This window comes from Quercus robur, chromosome 10 (assembly GCF_932294415.1).
Source record: "Quercus robur chromosome 10, dhQueRobu3.1, whole genome shotgun sequence".
Lineage (NCBI taxonomy): Eukaryota > Viridiplantae > Streptophyta > Magnoliopsida > Fagales > Fagaceae > Quercus > Quercus robur.
The window spans coordinates 42,066,187-42,087,097 of NC_065543.1; the positions used below are offsets into that span (position 1 = coordinate 42,066,187).

At 38.4% G+C, this 20,911-nt stretch overlaps 4 protein-coding genes and 1 long non-coding RNA gene across 5 annotated transcripts; 4 read left to right on the top strand and 1 right to left on the bottom strand.

Moving 5' to 3' along the window:
• Positions 1 to 458: 458 nt before the first annotated feature.
• On the top strand, positions 459 to 995 carry LOC126704179 (uncharacterized). The gene has a single exon (XM_050403203.1). It carries the CDS (start codon positions 459 to 461, stop codon positions 993 to 995), a length of 537 nt encoding a protein of 178 aa, XP_050259160.1.
• An 84-nt stretch (positions 996 to 1,079) lies between these two features.
• LOC126704180 (uncharacterized) lies at positions 1,080 to 1,763 on the top strand. Its single transcript, XM_050403205.1, has one exon. It carries the CDS (start codon positions 1,080 to 1,082, stop codon positions 1,761 to 1,763), a length of 684 nt encoding a protein of 227 aa, XP_050259162.1.
• Positions 1,764 to 2,615: 852 nt separating this feature from the next.
• Positions 2,616 to 3,986, top strand: LOC126704181 (uncharacterized). The gene is made up of 2 exons (XM_050403206.1): positions 2,616 to 2,797; positions 2,936 to 3,986. Exons 1-2 carry the CDS (start codon positions 2,616 to 2,618, stop codon positions 3,984 to 3,986), a joined length of 1,233 nt encoding a protein of 410 aa, XP_050259163.1.
• A 10,679-nt stretch (positions 3,987 to 14,665) lies between these two features.
• LOC126703304 (inactive protein RESTRICTED TEV MOVEMENT 2-like) lies at positions 14,666 to 15,758 on the top strand. Its single transcript, XM_050402266.1, has 2 exons — positions 14,666 to 14,877; positions 15,476 to 15,758. The coding sequence occupies exons 1-2, from the start codon at positions 14,742 to 14,744 to the stop codon at positions 15,661 to 15,663; spliced, it is 324 nt and encodes a 107-aa protein (XP_050258223.1). The 5' UTR covers positions 14,666 to 14,741; the 3' UTR covers positions 15,664 to 15,758.
• A 353-nt stretch (positions 15,759 to 16,111) lies between these two features.
• Positions 16,112 to 17,430, bottom strand: LOC126703305 (uncharacterized). The gene is made up of 2 exons (XR_007648009.1): positions 17,064 to 17,430; positions 16,112 to 16,362 (listed from the first exon to the last, which is right to left on the bottom strand). It is a non-coding gene; the product is annotated as an uncharacterized LOC126703305 (long non-coding RNA).
• Between the last annotated feature and the right edge of the window lie 3,481 nt (positions 17,431 to 20,911).

Sequence of the window (20,911 nt, forward strand, 5' to 3'; positions counted from 1 at the left end):
AAGGCCGTGAGGGGAGTGTACGCACAACTCGTACTACAAAAAGTCACTCTCGTGGGAAGAGTCATGTCTCCCACGCAAAGCATGACGGGAATCTGTAACGTGAGATTGCCGATTTGAAGAGTGAGTTGCGTCATGCCCGGCGGGAACGCTCTCCACCTTGCTCTGAACCATCATCCGAGGAGTCGGATGGAGTTAGTTATAGGCGGAGATCAAGAACTCCGCCAAGCGAGACTTTCTCCTATGAGGAGGAGCGCGGCCATCGACGTAGGCACAGAAGTCCACCTGGTAGGGGCTTGGGTAACGATGCCATGAACAAAGCCTTGAGCCAAATTTCCAAATCACCCTTTATGAGGAATATAGACGATGCAGTTCTTCCCCGGTGATTCTATCTGCCTACGTTCTCCCTATATGATGGCCGGTCGGACCCGGTTGAACATGTAAGCTATTTTAGCTAGAAAATGGCTATCTACTCCAGGGATGAGGCTTTGATGTGCAAGTTCTTTCCATTGAGTTTGGGTCCGGTGGCGATGAGATGGTTCAACGGCTTAAGGGCCAACTCTATTGAATCTTTCAAAACACTGACCCGGGCTTTTGGCGCTTGCTTTATTACATGCAGCAGGGTTCCTCGGCCTTTGGGATCTTTGTTGGCTATGTCTATGCGAGAGGGCGAGACTTTCAAGACTTATTCGGATAGATACTGGGAAATGTTTAATGAGATAGAAGGAAAGAACGATGGTGTGGCCATAACCACTTTCAAAGTTGGCCTCCCAGCCGATCACGATTTAAGGAAATCCCTGACGGGTAAACCTGTTACCAGTGTACACCAGTTGATGGACAGGATAGATAAGTATAGAAGGGTAGAGGAGGATCAACTTCAGGGAAAGGGGAAGGCCAAGGTAATCCCTCAGGAGAGGAGGGATTTTAGGTCGGACCGTTACAACAATAACCGACCCCGGAAGGACTTTGTTGGGCAGTCGGGTTCTGCGGACACCTAGGTGGTCCATGCGATATTTCGGGAGCCAGTGCAGCAGGTTTTGGAGAAGGTAGAGAATGAACCCTTTTTCAAATGGCTGAACAAGATGGCGAGAGAGCCTAGGAAACGCAACCCGAACTTATATTGCCACTATCATCAGGACCATGGGCACACGACGGAAAATTGCAAGAATTTATGGGACCACTTGGAACAGTTGGTCCGAGAGGGGAAATTAAAGCAACTCTTGCATCACTCCAGCGGTAGGGCAAGTCAAGCAGGCTCAGAGATGCGTGGGGACGCTTCTTCAAGACTTCCCCTGGGCACGATTAACGTTATTTTTGCAGCCCCAGGGAGGACTGGATCTTGCCCCTCCAGGGTACTGTCAGTGTTCCGACCCTCGGCCGAGGAGCATTCCCAAGCATCGAAGAGAGCCAGGGTGGGTGTCCCCCTGATTCTAGGCTTTTCGGAGGAGGACATGATTGGAACCATACAGCTCCATGATGATGCATTGGTGGTCACGCTGAGAATTGGTGGGTACGATGTCAGAAGGGTGATGGTAGACCAAGGTAGCGCTGTGGATATAATGTATCCAGACTTGTACAGGGGGCTAGGTCTGAAGCAAGAGGATTTAACAACCTACAACTCCCCTTTAGTAAGTTTTGAGGGAAGGATGGTCGCTCCCAAAGGATTGATCAGATTGCCCGTGCAAGCAGGTACAGATGTGGTGGAGGTGGACTTTATTGTTGTAGACGTTTTCTCTCCATACACGGCTATTATGGGCAGACCTTAGCTTCATACCCTTAAAGCGGTCTCGTCTACTTTGCATCAGAAAGTGAAGTATCCATCCGGAGGCCAAGTGTTGGAAATAGTAGGGAGCCAGGCGGCTGTTCGGCAATGCCTAGTAGCGGCTATACAGCATCGGCCAGAAGGAGAAACCTTGGCTACGGCCGACAATGAATTATAGCAATTAAAGCCCCCAGCATTACACTTGGATGTACCAGCCGATGAGGTAAAGTGTGAAGATTTGGAGAGGGTAATTGTTGCTGGTGACCTGAAAAAATTCTTCCAGGTTGGGGCTAAGTTGCCCTTGCAAGAGAAGGAGAGGTTGCTGGAATTCCTCCGAGCAAATGTAGACGTGTTTGCATGGAATCCGTATGAAGCCCTAGGGGTGGACCCAAATTTCATTTGTCATCGACTCAATGTGAATCCCGCCGTTATTCCCAGGAGGCAGCCTCCTCGACGACCATCGAAGGAGCACGCCGAGGCAGTTAGGAGTGAAGTGGCCAAGCTCAAACAGGCTGGGGCTATCAAGGAAGTTTTTTATTCTCAATGGTTGGCCAATACGGTGGTGGTAAAAAAGAAGACTGGAAAGTGGCGGGTGTGCGTGGACTTCACGGACCTCAATAAGGCTTGCCTAAAGGATCCATTTCCCATGCCGAAGATAGACCAGCTGGTGGATGCAACCGTGGGTCATCCTAGGATGAGTTTCTTGGATGCCTTCCAAGGATATCACCAAATACTTCTGGCCGCGGATGATCAGGAAAAGACTGCTTTTGTCACCCCAATTGGGAACTACCATTACAAGGTGATGCCTTTCGGTTTGAAAAATGCCGGATCTACCTACCAACACATGATGACGAAAATGTTTGAACCACAACTTGGTAGAAGTATTGAGGTTTATATCAACGACATGGTTGTGAAGAGTAAAGTGGTGTCTGAGCATGTGGAAGATCTCACGAGTATCTTTGCGATACTGAGAAAACGCAAGTTACGCTTGAATGCTTCAAAATGCTCCTTTGGTGTGGGTTCTGGAAAGTTCTTGGGGTACATGGTGACCCATAGAAGAATTGAAGTTAACCCAGATCAGATTAAGGCCATTAACGATTTACAAGCACCTCGGAATCCAAAAGAAGTGCAGAAACTGACTGGAATGACTGCTGCTTTGAACCGGTTCATCTCCAGGTCAGCTGAGAGGTGTCGTCCTTTTTTCCCCCTATTGCATAAGTGGCAAGGATTTGAATGGACCGAGGAGTGTGCTGTGGCATTCCAACAGTTGAAAGAATACCTGTTCCGGCCGCCTATCATGTCTAGTCCTGAGGTGGATGAGGTATTGTTTGCTTATCTGGCGGTTGCCCCTCATGCAGTTAGTTTCGTCTTGATACGAGAAGACAATGGCGTCCAAAAGCCAGTGTACTATGTAAGTAAATCCCTTCATGAGGCCGAGATGAGATACTTGTCATTAGAAAAGGTCATCTTGGTTGTGGTCCATGCAACGCGCAAACTTCCACATTACTTTCAAGCCCATACTGTGGTTATCTTGACCCAGCTACCCCTCAAGTCCATACTAAGAAGTGTGGACTACACCGGAAGAATTGCTAAGTGGGGCATGATTCTGGGTGCCTTCGATATCAAGTACCTGCCTCGTACCTCTGTGAAAGGCCAAGTCCTTGCCGATCTGGTGGTCGAGTTCACCGAGTACCCAGAAGAAGTTAACATGAAGCAAGACCACATGGATGAAAAATCGGTCAGCCTAATATCCACACAAGGCGGTTCCTCTTGGAGGGTGTACGTGGACGGGGCAGCGAGCCAACGGGGAGTAGGATTGGGATTAGTATTGATATCCCCCGAAGAGGTCATCATCGAGAAGTCATTAAGGTTAGGGTTCTCGGCAACTAACTACGAATCAGAATACGAAGCTTTGTTAATGGGAATGAGTATGGTCCAAAAAATGGGCGGAAAGGTAGTGGAATTATTCTCGGACTCGAGATTGGTAGTCGGCCAGGTGAGAGGAGAATTGGAGGCCCGGGATCCAAGGATGCAAAGGTATCTGAGCAGGGTTAGGCGTATGCAAACGAAGTTTGAGTCTTTCGACTTATCGCATATTCCCCGAGGTGAAAATACTCACGCTGATTCCTTGGCAACCCTTGCCACCTCCTCGGTACGGAATTTTCCTCGGGTGATCATTGTTGAAGACCTGTGTACCCCCACCTTACCAGAAAAGGATGTTTGCTAAGTCTATCAAACCAATCTACCGCCGAACTGGATGGATCCCATATTGAAATTCCTGGAAAGTGACATATTGCCCAAAGAGAAGGTAGAAGTTGAGAAAATACGCAGGAAAGCTCCTCGGTATTGGTTATCTGAGGATAAAAAGTTATACAAACGGTCCTTCTCTGGGCCATACCTGCTCTGTGTGCCTCCTGAGACTACAGAATCAATTCTAGAAGAATTGCATGAGGGCATTTGTGGAAGTCATACAGGGGGAAAGTCTCTATCATGCCGAGCCATCACACAAGGATATTGGTGGCCAAATATGCAGAAGGAAGCGCAGGAGTATGTAAAGAAATGTGATCAGTGCCAAAGATTCGCTCCAAATATCCATCAACTAGGAGGATTTCTTAACCCTCTATCCAGCCCTTGGCCTTTTGCTCAATGGGGGCTGGATATTGTCGGCCTTTTTCCTAAAGCCCTAGGAAACAAGAAGTATCTGTTGGTCGGCATAGATTACTTCACTAAATGGGTCGAAGCTGAGCCCTTGCCGAACATCAGAGACGTAGATGTTAAGAAGTTTATTTGGAGGAACATTGTCACGCGATTTGGAACTCCACGCACTCTTGTCTCGGATAATTGGCTTCAATTTGATAGCAATGCCTTTAGGCAATACTATTCGGACCTGGGTATAAGAAACAGATATTCCACTCCGGCTTATCCTCAAGGGAACGAGCAGGCTGAAGCTGTTAACAAAGTAATAGTCAATGGGCTTAAGAAGAGGCTGGATGACACAAAAGGGAAGTGGGTGGAAGAATTGCCGCATGTTCTCTGGACATATCGAACAACACCTTGACGTTCAACGGGGGAAACTCCCTTTTCCATGACCTATGGGGCCGAGGCCGTCATCCCCCTGGAAACTGGATTCCTAATGTTAAGGACCAGTACATTCTCTTCGGACAGTAATGATGCGATGTTGGAGAAAAGTTTGGACCTGATTGAAGAGCGAAGGGAGAGCGTGATGGTTCAACTAGCTTACTACCAGCATAAACTCAAGCAAGGCTATGATAGTAATGTGAAGCTGAGGCCGTTAGCCGTAGGAGATCTGGTGCTGAGAAAAGTTCTGGAGACCACCAAGAATCCAAATTGGGGAAAATTGGGACCTAATTGGGAGGGGCCTTATCGGATCACTTCTGTAGCCGGAATAGGAGCCTATTATCTGGAAGACCTAGATGAAAAAGCTGTACTTCATCCTTGGAATGTAAATAATCTCAAGAGGTATTATTATTAATAAAAGTATTTCAATTCAAGTTTTTCTTTTAATTTACGTTAGCCATACATCCTGTGTTCCTACATCCTATGATGTATATTGAAATGTTAAATAGAAACTAATTTATGTCAGGTCCTCGGATCACAAACTTGGTGGAAATTAATGTCCTATAATGTATATTGAAATGTTAAACAGAAACTAAGTTATGTTAGGTCCTCAGATCACAAACTTGGTGGAAATTAACGTCCTATGATGTATATTGAAATGTTAAACAAAAACTAAGTTATGTCAGGTCCTCCGATCACAAACTTGGTGGAAATTAACGTCCTATGATGCGTATTGAAATGTTAAACAGAAACTAAGTTATGTCAGGTTCTCGGATTACAAACTTGGTGGAAATTAACGTCCTATGATGTGTATTGAAATGTTAAATAGAAACTAAGTTATGTCAGGTCCTCGGATCACAAGCTTGGTGGAAATTAACATCCTATGATAGGTATTGAAGTGTTGAACAGTAACTAAGTTGTGGCAGGTCCTCGGATCACAAACTTAGTGGAAATTAACGCCCTATAACATCTATTAAAGTATTAAAGAGGAATCTATGAACGTCATTTAATGTACAATCGAAATACTGGAGGCATAATTGTATTTAGTTTTTGAACTTTTATAAAAAGTTGCAGTTGATTGGAAAGAATACGTGTGTATCTAAAACGTCTTCCTAAGACCCCGTTGTATTAATGTTCATCATCTATTTTTAATTGCCAATTGACGATGTTTATAAATAGAATTGCCCCATGTAAACAAAAGATAGTTGAAATGAACCCATCCAGATTACAGTAACACAGGGAACAAGTACAAGAATAACATAAAGTAGCAAGAGCGATAAGAAAATAAATATGAGAGTCCTTACTAAATTTCTAGTTAGACTACAAAACAATTCCTACTTTTTCAATTTGAATTGGATCTTCGGGTCCTGGCTGGCAGATTTGTCTGCCTCCGAAGTAGTGATTTCCCCTTTATCCCTAATAACGCCCCCAGTTGGCAAGACTGTGGAAGCCAAATCCTGTTGAAAATTTTGGGAGGCCGTCCCTGCCTCCGAAGCAGTTGCGGTCTTGTCCGAGGAAGCTCATGGAGGGGCAACTCCCCCTTTAGCTGATTCTGGCTGGCCAGAGGGAGGGAAACTGTAAGGCAAAACCTCCTCATTGGGGTTAACGATTGAAGGAGGAGCTTCAGCTTGATGGGGTAGAAGAACTGAGGGACGGATCACCTCAGGATAGAATACGTTCTCTGGCTTACGTAACTCAGATGAAGCCTCCACCCCAGCACGGTTAAGGGCCTCATCCCAAGTTTTTGCGCAGTAGATACGGCACACCGCCGGAACCTCGGCCTTCAAAGCCTCCTTAGTCTCAGCTATACCAACCTCATAGCCTCTCTGCTCAGCTTCATTCATTGCCCGTTCGGCCTCGGTTTTTGCTTTCTTGGCTTCCTCCCTGGACTTTTCAGCTCGCTCCCTTAGCTTTTGGGTTTCCTTCGAGTGCTTCTTAAGAACTAGGACTTGTTCCTGAGCCTTCTTTAGTTTGGCATTCGTCTCACGCAAGTGGTTCCCTTGGTCCTTGGCTTGCTTTTGATAACCTTCTAGTGCCGACTCGGCGCTCTTGCAAGCTTGCTCTTCAGCACGTAACTTTTTCTTTACATCGGCCAAGTCCTGTTCAAATTTGGACAAGGTCTGTACAACCGTTGTCCATCTCTTTCTTTCATCCTCTAGCTGATCGGAGCAAATATTGAGCATCTCATCCACCTTGAAAGTATTTTGGATAATCTGTAGAAAAGAGGTTAACACTATAGTCAGGGAAAAGTACATATTGGTGACTAACGATCGTGAAAGGAAAGAGCAAAAAAGTCAACCTCTTACCATGCCCAAGTATCTTTTATTGTCGAGGATGAGTTCATTCTTCCTCATATTCTTTAGTTCGGCCATATCTTTTGGGAGCAATAAGGCTTCCTCTATGGCCGAGGCTACGTGGTACCCTATGCCGCCGTTGAAGTCCCTTATAGATGCATCATCTCGCAGGGGCTCCCCACCGTGCATAGGTGCTGGCAACCATGCTTATGGCTTTGAAAGTTGGGAATCAGATCTTTCTTGGCCCCGCGTAACTTGGTGCCTGGTTTTTTGCTGCTTTGTAGCTCGTTAGGTATCCTCCTCGCGAGTAGGACGAGACTTGCCGATGTCCGCCACCTCCTTCCCCTTTTGCTCCCTGCGCCTTTTTAACTCAGCAGTGTCTGGACAAACTGGCTGAGGGGGTTGACGAGGAGGCTGGCGAGGAGCAAGAGGAGGAGACCTAGCGGGAAGAGATGGAGCCTAGGATTGTGTTGATTTTGCCGGCGCACTCTTCCCCGGCTGACCTTCCATCAACTCCAGCAAGCTTCTTTGAGGTTTTCTCTATATCCCCATCTCGTCAGGATCTTCCCCGGAGTTTATGGATTGACCAAAAATCCCAAAGTCGTCCGAGGTTTCAGAGACCTCTACAACTTCTTCCTCGTCTTTTTCCTCTTCCTTTCTCTCTTCTACTTCCTCTTCTCGGGGGGTAAGCTGGGATGAAGAGGGTCCTGCCGAGACTTTGGCCACGAAAAGAGGCCCGGTACGGGATGTATACTGGGGAAGTGGAATACCTTCTGGGACTATGAACCCTGTATAGGCAACACTGATACGGTGAAGCTGAGGATCGCGGGCTCTAATAACGTACTTCGGCGCCTGGAAAGCGGATGATAGGGGGGTATAGCCAAGGATCAAATGTCCTGCCCGGAGCTGGCCGTTAGCTTCGTTCACGTGTATCTCGGCTCTCAATACCTTATCCAAGCTCGCCTTATTGACTAACCTAAGGTTAGGCTTTGTGTAACGTCTGTCTGCAGAACCATTGAATTGAAGCAGAGCGTCGTTAGAGGTAGGAATCACGAGACAAAAAAAAAAAAAGAGCGTATATAGAAACCAAATGTTATGAATCTCTAACTATGCTCCCACCTGGTACTCCTTCCACCGTGGGGCATGGCAGACCATTATGCCATTCCCCGGAGAAGATAAGGAAATACTCCTTTAGGTTCTTGTTTGAAGTGAGAAGGCACTGGATTAGCCTCACCTCGGGATATCTCGATCTAAGATAATACCCCTGCCCTTTGAGGTGGTGGAGATTGTACACCCAATTCACATCATGGTGGGTCAGTTTTAGGTCCATCCTTTCGTTCAAAGCATCTATGCTTCCCAGAACTCTAAACATATTTGGGGCACACTAGGTAGGGGATAGCCTAAAGAAACTAAGGTAGCTCCTAGTAATACTACCCATGGGGATGGTCATCCCGCCTTCTATGAAGGCAATCATGGAAATAACCACTTTCCCTGTTTGCCTAGCGTCAACCCATTCCCCTTGAGCTGCGTATCTCATACCCACCGTGGAGGGAATCCCGTACTTAGAGCGGAAATTTCTGATACCTTCCTCGGACTCAACTAGACACCGAAATGGACTTTTCTTCTTCCCCATTTTTCTAAAGGATTTAGAAGAGAACTTAATGAATTTAAGATAAAAGTGGTAAAGATTTTAAGAAGACTTACAGGTTTAAAAGAGGGACCTCGGACAAGATGTGATTATTTGTAGGAGCCAGGAAAATGATAAAAAAGGAGAAAGGCAGGTTTAGTGTATGAGCTCTGGAGTTGTGTGGTCACCGAAGGTAAGAAAGAGAATTGATTTGAGAACGCCTTTATAGTCGTGTAGAAATTATGAGCGGTAAAATTCTCGCTCACGAAACGAGACAGGCCCTCCACCGTTTGATTTGCATCTCACCATCGAACGTGGGAGACAAGGGCGTTGCCAAAATTTAATGCTGCCAGAATCGGGATGTTGAAGTGTTAGAAGCATGCCTCCAAACATAACTGGGTGTGGGCTTATGACGTCAAAATCTATCTTTTCTCCCAAGGAGTCGAAAAGCAAGATTTTGAGGGGCTATTGTGGGGGCCGGTCAGTCACTAAAGTTGTTAAAGTCAAGTTAATTGGGCCTATGGCCCATCCGAGGAGGCAAACCTGCCCGAGGAGGCCCATATCAGATTAAAGGGGTAACCAAACGAAGGGAAGAGGGAATATCATGAAAGGGGAGTTCAGTATTCGTCCGAGGACAAAACCCTTCTCGGCAATATGAGTCCAAGGACGATCAGGGCGCCATTTGGTTACAAACATACCTCGGAGCTACGTCACCACTCAAGGTGGGATAAGGGGCCAAAGGTGGGAGAGAGAGAAGGCAAACAAATATCTACGGTAACAGCTGCCTCCGCATTAATTGCCTCTCAACCAACTCTCTGGCCGCATTAATGTGGAAGTGATGCCTGAACAGTGATGAAGCAGCCTTACAGCTACTAGAAAGAGGTTCCAGAAGGTGTTAGATGGGACAGAAAGAGATCTCCTAAACCCAACCTACACGTGTGTGGTGAAGATGGAATAAAGAGGGTGGTATATAACAGGAAAGGAGGGCATGCAGAAGGGAGGCGGAACATAAAAAAGAAAACAAAGAGAACACTCAGGAAGAGAGCTTGAAAACCACAAAACTGTATTTGATCCAAAGAAAAACAGATTGTTATATCGGCTCTAATCCATCTATAAACGTGAGGTTGAATCTTTTTACTTTTAGAGAAGTTAATCTAGTTCTTGAACACCCACGCTCTACATATTGTTTGGGCCTTTTAACGTAGGAACCCAATATCATTTTGGGGCCGTTACGGATTGAGCCCTTACAATATATATATATATATATATATATATATATATATATATATTCATCGCTACAATGCAAGGTATTAGAAGTAAGAATTGAATAGGTAAAATTACCAATATGCAAGAAAATACACAAGAAAATACGTTAATTTTCAATAGGTATAAATAGAAAGGCAATAAAGGGTGTGGTTGATAATACATGATAAGCAAGGTCTAATCGACCCACTTTGACACCACTTGTTGGAGAGATAACATTTTAGGAAGACTTCAATTGAGTAGTTAATATACCATATGTAGACACCGTATTTTGTACCCTTTACGACTTGGGTCCCTGTTCCCTAATAATGCTTAAACTCTAAGGCCTAAGGCCAGTTTAGAGCCCAATCAGATATGAAATTGACTTTAAGAGTGTTAAAATGGAAAATATAACTTTTTAAATGAGCAATAATCTATTTTTGGAAATAAAATACCAAAGTGGCCCTCGATCCACGTACGTGGACCAAAGCATGTGTACATCGGCACACTCTTGCGTATGCAACTAGGGTTTCAGAAGCATGGAAAATGCAAGTTTTCTGCAATAATTGCTGAGGTTTGGAATGAATCCCACATCGTCTGGGAGCCGTTCCAAACCCCTTTTTTTTTTTCACTATATAAAGCTTTATATGGTACATTTTCAAAACACATGGAATTCCACAAGGAAAAACCTAAAATTCACTAGAAAATAGTGAATCTAAAGGGAGTTTTTCACAAAATACCCTCAAGTCATATTTTATTTGATTGGGACCTTTTCTGGCCCCAATCCTTTGAGTTTAAGATAACTAATTGCTTGTTTAATGAGTTGTGATAGATTTGACTAAGAGGAATGGTAAAAAATAAAGCTTGGGAAATTCCTTTTTAGGTATTAAGTTTCAACCTTTCTTTTCTGTTTTTAGTAATTCTTTTACTATTTAATCTGTTCTTCTTGCTTTATTTATGTTATAACCTGTTTGTTTAGAATAGGTTTATGTTTTCTTGTATATTCTGAGCATGTTTGGCTGCTAGAATCAGGGTTTTCATTTTTGCTCTGTTTTTCTGCTTGTTTGTTTTTGGGTTAGGGTTCAGGCATGTTTGCGTACACATACTTTTGTATGTGCACGCAAGCTCGAAGTATGCGTACGCATACAACTAGCCTGTGTACGAAGACCTATGTATACATACGAATATTAGTGCCCATATCTTGGGTGCCTAATACCTTCCCAAGAACGTACCTAAACTTTGAACCCATATCTTTGGTAGTAAGATCAATGATCCTTCTTTGAGAGGACGCTATATATATGATTCATAAACCATTGCAAAAACTAGGTGATGACTCCAAAAACCCCTTGTGCCCACACCATTTAGGGACATTACTTTATCCAAAAGCTTCAGTTATGGGTTTAGGCCCTATTATGCTATATTAAACACTCACTATTGTCATTATTAGCCAATGTGGGATTTCACCACTTAATTAATCATACCATTCACATGTGAACATTCTAACAAATGTAATGTATTATCAAGAAAAAGTGTATGAGATAATGTAGTTCTTTAGGCTTTTGCACTATGATTGTAGGCAATAAGGTTGAAACATATAAACTCTCATGTTTGCTCTCCTCTGTTATCTTCTCCTTCATCATAAATTTTTACATGGTATCAAAGTCGATGGTTTGAAGGTAAGTGTTTGTTAGTGGATCCCACCAAGTATAACACGGAAGACTCTTGTAGTGGGTAAAATTCAACTCAATACGATAATTTTGTAAAGTTTAATAAAACCACATGCATGACCAAAATGACAATATCCCAATAATATAATACAAGAAAAACACTTCAATATCCCACCGTTCCAATCCCAAGAATTGAGCCTATTTGGTGGAAGTCTTTGAGTATTATTGTTCAAAATGATGTGAAAACTGTGGTTAAAAAGTGTTTTGAAAACACGTATTTAAAGTACTCATAATGCAAAAATTGTGTTTGGTACTATATTTCTAATAACATCTTTTCAAAAGTGAAAAAACATAATTGTGTGTGTGTTTGTGTTTGTGTGTTTTTTTTTTTTTTTTTTTAAGTGATGACATGTAGTCTAATTAGTGAGACCTATAATTTTTAAAATATTTACAAAAGTGTCATTGAGCAATGTTTTTTTAAAATTTGAAAATTGGTAAGAGGAGTTTTCTAAATTCAGTGTTTAAACACCCTAAGATGAGCAACGTAATTCAAACACTCCTAAAAAAACATCATTATCAAATGCGTTATTTTTTTAACAACCACAGTTTTCAGTGTTTAAACACTAAAAACTGTTCTTTGGAATCACATACAAACAGGACCGCCTGTTTGGTAGAGGTGTTTGAGTATTGTTGTTCAAAATGATGTGAAAACTATAATTTAAAAAGTGTTGTGAAAACACGTATTTAAAGTACTTATAATGCAAAAAAATTGTGTTTGGTACTATATTTTTAATAACATCTTTTCAAAAGTGAAAAAAATATAATTGTGTATTTGGTATGTGTGTGTGTGTGTGTGTGTGTTTTTTAAAGGTGATGACATGTAGCCTAATAAGTGGGACCTACAATTTTTTACTTATTTACAAAAATGTCATTGAGCAACTTATTTGGGAACTGAAAACTGATAAGAGGAGTTTTCTAAATTCAGTGTTTAAAACACCTTAAAATGAGAAACGTAACTCAAATACTCCTAAAAAAAAATATCTTACCAAACACATTGTTTTTTTTTAGGCCCACAATTTTTAATGTTTAAATACTGAAAACTGTTGTTTGAATTACCTTACCAAACAGGTATGAAACTCCCTTCACTTAAGGATTTTGGTTAGAAGTAAAGCTTTGTCTTCGTTGACTCTCTTTAGTTGATTTCAAAAGAATTCTCTTCTCATTTTGGGAAGGGGGTATCTATAGGAGGATATGGAACTCTTCCCCCAAGGAGATGTGGAATGTGAGTCACAGGTTCTATATGATGGAAAATTATTAGGTACTTTTGGAGTACCATAAATGCGTATTCCTCCCTCTCACATGAAAGGTAGTTCCCACCATGAATTTAATTAGTGGGACCTACCATTCATGTGAGAGGAGGGAGTACGCATTTATGATACTCTGGGAGTACATAATAATTTCTCCTGTCTGATCTCCCTCTCTTAATGTTATGATAAAGGATGGGTTTGGACATAATCCACCTTCCTTATTGTTCAAACGGTTCATTTAGTATTTAATTCATAGAAGTTGTCAATTGGTGGCAATAATAATGCAAAGGTGACAGCTAACTTTCCTAAGATGTTTCTTGAAGACCAAACAGATGCTAGCAGAATCTATCCAAAGCTTTATTTGGGAGAGAGTCTCACAAAACTAACTAGAAGGGGGTGTCTGACATGAATCTAGTCTACTCTGATGATCTTCAATTTGAGTTTTGCTCATCATAATGTGGGGGCAGCTTGACCACCTATTGGATATTCGACCTTATCCTGTATCTAGACCAAGCTTGGCCAAGGGGCCCCTTGGTGCCTTCTTGAGGTGAGGGTGGGTTTAAAGGCCTATGTCATCTCCACCCTTGGTTGAGTAAAAGTTCTACTAGGTACTTATTGGTGACTCTCATAATTGTGTAAGGAAGACTCCCATGTTCATTGCCCCAGTGATTGAATAAATGGCACTCTATGGGTGATGGTAATGGGATTGATAAGGAAAAATATTCTATTCAAGAGGGAGACTATCTTTAGTGTCACAAGTGACTTTGTAGAAGACTCACATGTGAAGGTGAGATTTGTCGGCATATTCACATTTTGGTTAATTAAGTGTTAAAGTCCATATTGAATAATAATGATAAGAGTGAGTGGTTAATATAACATAATTGAATCTAACCTCATAGTTTTAAGCTTTTGGATAAAGTTATATTCCTTTATATTATATCGATTACTCAATTAAAGTCTTCTGAAAGTGATATCTACCCAACAACCATTTTATTTTCTAAATTCTTTTAATCAGTTTTCAATTATAGAGGGCCAAATATATATATATATATATATATATATATTTTTTTTTTTTTTTTTAATCTCAATTTTCAATATACATATATAAAAATAAATAGAATTAAAAAATAAATAAAAATCAGGGGGAGCCATAATCTCCTTGATCTCTACATGACTCTGACCTTTGTATTATATTGGCAGCTGCTAAATTGCCCCGTTCGTAATCATAGAATTGTTCATAAAAATTATTAAAAAGAAAATGGAATCATAATCAATTAATCCAGATGCACTTTCAATAAACAATCCCCAGCACTTCTACAATTGGGGAATAATACAAAAGCTCCCTTTTGATTTTGTGCAACTTTTGGAAAACTAATAAATATTGTTTATCGGCATCTGATCTGACCAAAGCCATTGAATGCGTGGTGTATGTTTGGCATGGATGCATATCTTAGGACAGTAAACTACGCCAAAAGAGGTCTTCTGTTGAGTTTGGACACAAGGAAAGCAAAGGATACCCTGCTGGAAAACTACGTAGTCCCCAGCACACAAAATTTAATAATCCAACTGGAGAAAGTTTGGAATAAAGATGCATGTTACCACTTACCACAAGAAAAGTCATCTGAATTTGAATGAAAAATGTGAACTCGATTAGCCCATCATTTTTATGTTCTATAAATAAGATATGCATTTCAGCATTACAGCATCACTATTAGCCCAACATCCATCGTCTCCAAACAAAGTTCAGTTTTAATTTGTGGATCATCCATGGCTATGGAAAATGTTAGACGTAGAGGTATTGGAGGGAGAGCACCCTCGCGGGACCATATTGTTGAAGAATTTGTACCTTATTCAGGGTGGACAGAGGAGTTAAATGGTCGTTATCTTCTCATCGATCTGCCTTGTAATGAGTCTTGTCACTATTTCAATCTGATATCTGAATATTCTTTATGTAGAAAAAACCTTTTTTTAACGAGATGTTTAAAGAGGAAAACCTTCACTTCACTTTCCATAATGTTAGGCTAACTGTGCCCATCAAAAGTCGCATCAATGATTCTTTCAAGGATAAATTTAATTATTAAGGCAAAGTTTACTGTCTTCATCATGGAAAACATTTAGATTTTTCTCCATTGAAAGATGAGAATACCTTTTGAATCAATTGTTTAGTGAAATTTAACATGCATCTTGATCATGGAAACTAGATGATCTTGTGGATTTACAGATAACATGCAACTCCTTCAGACAGCCTTTATAATTATAAAATGGGACATCCATTCTTGTTAGGCGTTTGAATTTCAGACAGGCATCCAAACTTATGAAGCACACAAGCATTTACCCTTTCAATTTCAAAGGGAATTTTTGCAATTTCCCTACAAAAGTTGTCCCATTTATATGTAGAATTTACATAGAAATAAATTAGTTTTTGGCTAATTAAAAAGTTTATGATTTTTTTAATTTTTAATTTTTATTTTAACAGTTAATTTTCCTCATTTTTGTTTTAGGTTTCAAAAAGGAAGATATTAAGCTTAGTATTGATGGATCAGGCAATATGACGGCCACGGGACAAAGGCAAGTAAATGAGGACAAAATGGTTTATTTTGACCAATCCTTTAAATTGCCAGAAAATTCATATGTTGATAAGATATCCGGAAGATTTGAAGGTGAGATTTTTTATGTAACTGTCCCATAGCAAGCAGTAGAAGAAAAGAGAGAACATGAGACTGTGAAAGAAAATGTCAGTGATAGAGCAAAACAAATAGAACATGAAAGAAAGGGAAAAAATGGTCACACTGCAAGTTGCAACATCATGCACTTACCTAAAATTGAGATTATAAACAAACCGGACTTGTTCTGAATTCTTTTCTAGGGGCAGAAGACTCAAAATATCATTTGAGTGAAAATAAAGGGTAATAAGAATTAGTAATCAGGCATTTGTTTCAATTATAAACATAATGGCGGAAACACAAAAGTAAAGACTATGAATCATTCTTTTCTTCTCTCTAATTATAGTGGCCTCGCTCTTTGTCTAAGATTATACTAAAGGTAACAAACCAATACAATTATCTTCTTTGTCTCCCTTGTTTCTTATCTTGAACAATTACCCAAACGTAAAAGGAATAACATCCGACCTGTTCCCATAATAGAATTGCCTCACAAACATCATATGTGTACTCCAAAGGTTCATATATTTTAAACTGCTCATTATACTGCAATTATTATAACTAAAACTATCAACACTCAGCAGCTTATAAAAAAAATACATCATAGAGACTGAGAGTAGGGGAGAGTAGAAGAAACACACCCAGGTGCTGTTAGTGCCTTCGGGGAACTTAAGAATCAATTTGCAGTGGTCTATTTTATGTGCAGTGAGTCCAAGCCCCCTGTTTGCCTACACCCAATTTCAAGTTGAGTACAAAACTGGCCTACTAGCAAATACAATAAATAATCATACAAGAAGAATTAAAGTATCACATAGAAGAAACTAATGAGCAAAGTACAACAACAAACCCTTAGTCCCAAATTTGTTGGGGTTGGCTATGGATCCTTAACAAATCCGTTAATATTTATTCTTTACCTTTTTCATTTTTTTATTCCTTCAACTTGGATCAACTCTTCCTTTCTTACCATACCAGTGCATTAATCGCTCTACTCTAAACACACCTAATTGTACTGGTTTGATAATTGTTCAAGATAAGAAACTAGTACAATTATCTTCAACTTGAATCATTCTTTTCTTCTCTTTGATTATAGTGGCCTTGCTCTTTGTCTAAGATTATACTAAAGGTAACAAACTAGTACAAATATCTTCTTTGTTTGCTATGTTTCTTATCTTGAACAATTATCAAACACCTTGCAAGCAGAGGGTAGCCCCAAAAAGACACAGTCTTTCTTGAGCAATCAGTAAACAGTTTTGCAGTAGTGAAATTGCAAAACAACAAAAATCTAATATCAAGCATAGGTATGAAATAAAGAAACGACAAAAAAGAAGAAGAAGAAGAAGAAAGGAAGAAACTAGTAGTCAGTAGATAATAGATAATAGACAATAGACAGAGATCAAAGGCTAGAGAGAGAGTAAGATAGCTGATATACCTGCCTCCATTGGGCTTTCAATGGTCATCCATGGACAATTTGAAGGGATTAAGTTGGATGGATCCATCATTTGTAATATCCATGGACAATTTGAAGGGATTAAGCTGGATGGATCCATCATTTGTAATTGAAAGTATTGAAAATTCCAAGGATGTAGGAGAGTTGTAAAAGAAAGTTGGTTTTCTTCTTGAACTATTTTGCCCAGGAGTGTCTTTTGGATTCAGATGGGAAAATGGTGGGAGTAATTTGTGGGTTGATGAATTTCCCAAGTTTGAGATTTGTTCCATCAAAAAAAAAAAAAAAAAAGAAGGTTAGATCCATTTGCTAACGTTAAGGATCACAGCTGCTTCCTAAACTTATCCCCTTTTTTGTGTTTTTTAAAAAGTAAGTTAATAGATTGATGATGTGATAGCATTTTAAACCATTAATTTTAAATGAGAGATAAGGATTTAAAGAAATTTACTTGATAGAATACCCTAAGAACTCTAGAAGATCTTAATCCAAGGTAACGTGAGATAATGTTTAAAAAAGAGATAGAAAAAAAAAAAAAAAAGGAAGATAGAAGTAATGTCCTAAGTTTTAGGTTGAATGGAGAAAATAAAGGAAAAAACCTAAAATTTAGGAATAGTAAATTACTCTTTTAATTAAATTGTGTTTTTTAATTTAAAATTATTTAACTAAAAGATAGGGGTGTTTTAGAGAGTTTAAGAATTTGTGTGAGGATATTTTAGTATGCCAAAAGTGATGAAATAAGGAATCCGTATAGATTACAAAAATATTTTTTTATTAAATTTTCCCTGAAAATTAGTAATATAACATGTTTGGAATGTTATTAAAATCCACAATTTCAAAACTCAAACTGATAAAATAATTGTAAAAAGTTAATAATATTGATCCAAATGAAGAAATAAAGCCTTACAATTCAAAGTTTTTTGAAAAATAATTACAACATGCTGCTAACTCCACAGTTTGAACCCTTTCTCCCCTAGACCCCCATGCACAAAGAGGTGTAAATTCAGTTATAAGGCCTTTGGCCTTACAATTCAAAGTTTGAAATCCCAAATAGCCAAATAAAAGTATAAACAATATGTAGACAATCTAAGATAGGGGTGTTTTAGAGAGTTTAAGAATTTGTGTGAGGGTATTTTAGTACACCAAAAGTTGAAGACGAAACAAGGAATCCGTATAGATTACAAAAATATTTATTTATTAAATTTTCCCTGAAAATTAGTAATATAACATGTTTGGAATGTTATTAAAATCCACAATTTCAAAAATCAAAGTGATAAAAATAATTGTAAAAAGTTAATAATATTGATCCAAATGAAGAAATAAAGCCTTACAATTCAAAGTTTGAAATCCCAAATAGCCAAATAAAAGTATAAACAATATTGTTTGGTACTTAAGATTTGTAGACAATCTACAATAAAAACTAAGACTATAAATATTCCCTTTGAAGCACGCCAAAAGTCACTCCAACAACGAAACTTGGTCTCCTTTTATATTCTAATGTATTGCCTTAGTTTCCTGGAATACAATAAACCATTTATTTGCATTAGTGAAACTATATAGGCAAATCTTAGAGAATATATCAAATGACTCTTGGAAAAAAAAAAAAAAAAAAAAAAAACTAATTCCTCCAAACTGAATTGTTAAGAGTAAATTTGTGTGAGATGATAATGATCATAGTCTAAGAATTATTGGTAAGTGTGCCAAATAGTTGTATTAGACTCCTAAAATTTTTCATTGTATTTTTTGGTGTACCAAAAAGACTTTTTTTTTTTTTTTAATGTTTTACAAAACATTTTTGAAATTAATCAAGAAAAAGAATAATTTTCACTAATATTTGAATAAATTAGTATATATTCAAGAAATTTAAGAATCACATGCACATATTCGAAGTAAAAACTAAGTCTCAATTCAGTCATTATTCATTTTATCCACCAAAAAAAAAAAAAAAAAATGCTAAGTCTCAATAGATCATAAAATGCATAAAAAAAAATCCAATCAAATAACTAATTAAAATTATTTTATTTTATCTATATGTTATATAATATTTATTTATTTTTTAATAACAAATGCATTTTAGTTTAAAATCATAATGTTTACCTAGGGAGTAATGGTTAAAAATCATACATTCAGTTATTCTTTAGTCTTCACTCTCTTAGATTTGGAGGAAATAGCAAATTCTCTTGAAAACTGTAAAAAATACTGGAGATTAAGAAAATTGACTCCTTCTACAAGAGTGTTCTCTCTCTCTCTCTCTCTCTCTCTTAAGCAGACTAAAAACTTCTTGTTTTCTCTTTTGTTTCTTTTTAAGTGATTAGAAACTCTTTTAATTTTTTCAAAGTATTATGAGCGGCTACGTGCAGGTATTATTTTTAACATGGCGGCAAATACAATTTCGAGATAAAGATAACTAGAAAGTAGAAATAACCAAGATAAGATAATTCACACACTTTTATTAGGAAAAATAAAATAAAAAGGAAGTTGAAAAACTTCCAACACACGTTTATTTGGAAAAAAATAAAAAAGGAAGATCAGAAAAATTGATAAGATAATTCACACACTTTTATTTGGAAAAATAAATGAATAAATAAAAAGGAAGTTCAAAAAATTGAAAAAAAAATAAAAAGGAAGTTCAAAAAAATTCAATTGGCAGGATTAGAACCCACCTTTTCAAGGTAAGTGTCCAAAATGATGACCAATGGGCTGAACACTTAGTACCCACGGAAAACTATTATAATTAAGTATAACGTAAATATATATATTTTTTTTTTGAGAAACTATAACGTAAATAATTTGATCAATTAAAATAGTTCATGACACCAACTAATTAATAAAAATATAAAATACATAAGCATATACATTACTTTTTTTATTATAAATAATATATTTAGAATTAATCATTATGTTTAATTTATAGATGAAAGATACTTAGCCATTCTCATTATAACCAATATTCCTGAAGGATTAATTATAATTTTAATGTTTTTAATATGCTTTATTATTCTATATTTTTATAAAATAAAATTAATAAAATTATTTTTAAAAATTATTTTATTTCTTTATATTTTTAATCAAGATTGGTCATTTGTACAACTTTTTTCCATTTTTGTATTTTTTTAATTAGTGAGTACAGATTTCTTGTACTTGATCCCAAAATAGATTTGTTTTTTGCTTCGATGAATTCTAGCATGTATAGAGAAGCTCCGAACCATAAGTTCAAAGCTTTTGAGATTATCTTTTCAACAATTAACAGTTGATCTTGTAATCACATAACATTCATATCAAAAGACACAATATGTCAAAGTTTGAAGTTTTCAATATTTGCAAAGTTAATTCCATAACATCAATCAAGTGAGTTTTGGTTGGCAACTGCAAGGAATTCCAAACAAAATCTTGAAACTAAGCAGCTTGCGTAAAAGAGCAACACCACAATAGGTGAGAGGGGAATTCAGCCTCTTCATTACATAGAACACAAGTCTAACTAGGAGAAATATTTTGATCAAATAGATTTGTTCAAGTAGTTATGTAGTTAGTACAAGCTTGCCAAACAAAATATGCACTTTTGACATCCAAAAAAAACTCATGATCTATATTACTTGTCCAAACTAGAGAGTCTTGAGGTTTTCTAGCATTCAAAGGGATAGACATGATAACTAAATCTTAAAACAGAGAGAAAATAGAATCAATGAGAAATTATTTCCCTCTTGGTGAATTGTAAGTTGAATCAATTAAATCAAATATTGTAGCTTTAGTAGGTAGAATCTAGGAAGCACGAATGCTTCATTTAGAGTGTGGTACCCGACTACATGTACCATATTAAGAAAATGTTTCTCTCCAAA

Bases quoted from the DNA above. Each gene is read 5' to 3' on its own strand.
- LOC126704180 (XM_050403205.1), top strand. From the start codon at position 1,080: ATGGCGAGAGAGCCTAGGAAACGCAACCCGAACTTATATTGCCACTAT.
- LOC126704181 (XM_050403206.1), top strand. From the start codon at position 2,616: ATGTTTGAACCACAACTTGGTAGAAGTATTGAGGTTTATATCAACGAC. The intron at 2,798-2,935 runs GTACATGGTGAC...GTTCATCTCCAG, and splicing joins GGTTCTGGAAAGTTCTTGGG to GTCAGCTGAGAGGTGTCGTC.
- LOC126703304 (XM_050402266.1), top strand. From the start codon at position 14,742: ATGGCTATGGAAAATGTTAGACGTAGAGGTATTGGAGGGAGAGCACCC. The intron at 14,878-15,475 runs GTAATGAGTCTT...TTTTTGTTTTAG, and splicing joins TCTTCTCATCGATCTGCCTT to GTTTCAAAAAGGAAGATATT.
- LOC126704179 (XM_050403203.1), top strand. From the start codon at position 459: ATGGCTATCTACTCCAGGGATGAGGCTTTGATGTGCAAGTTCTTTCCA.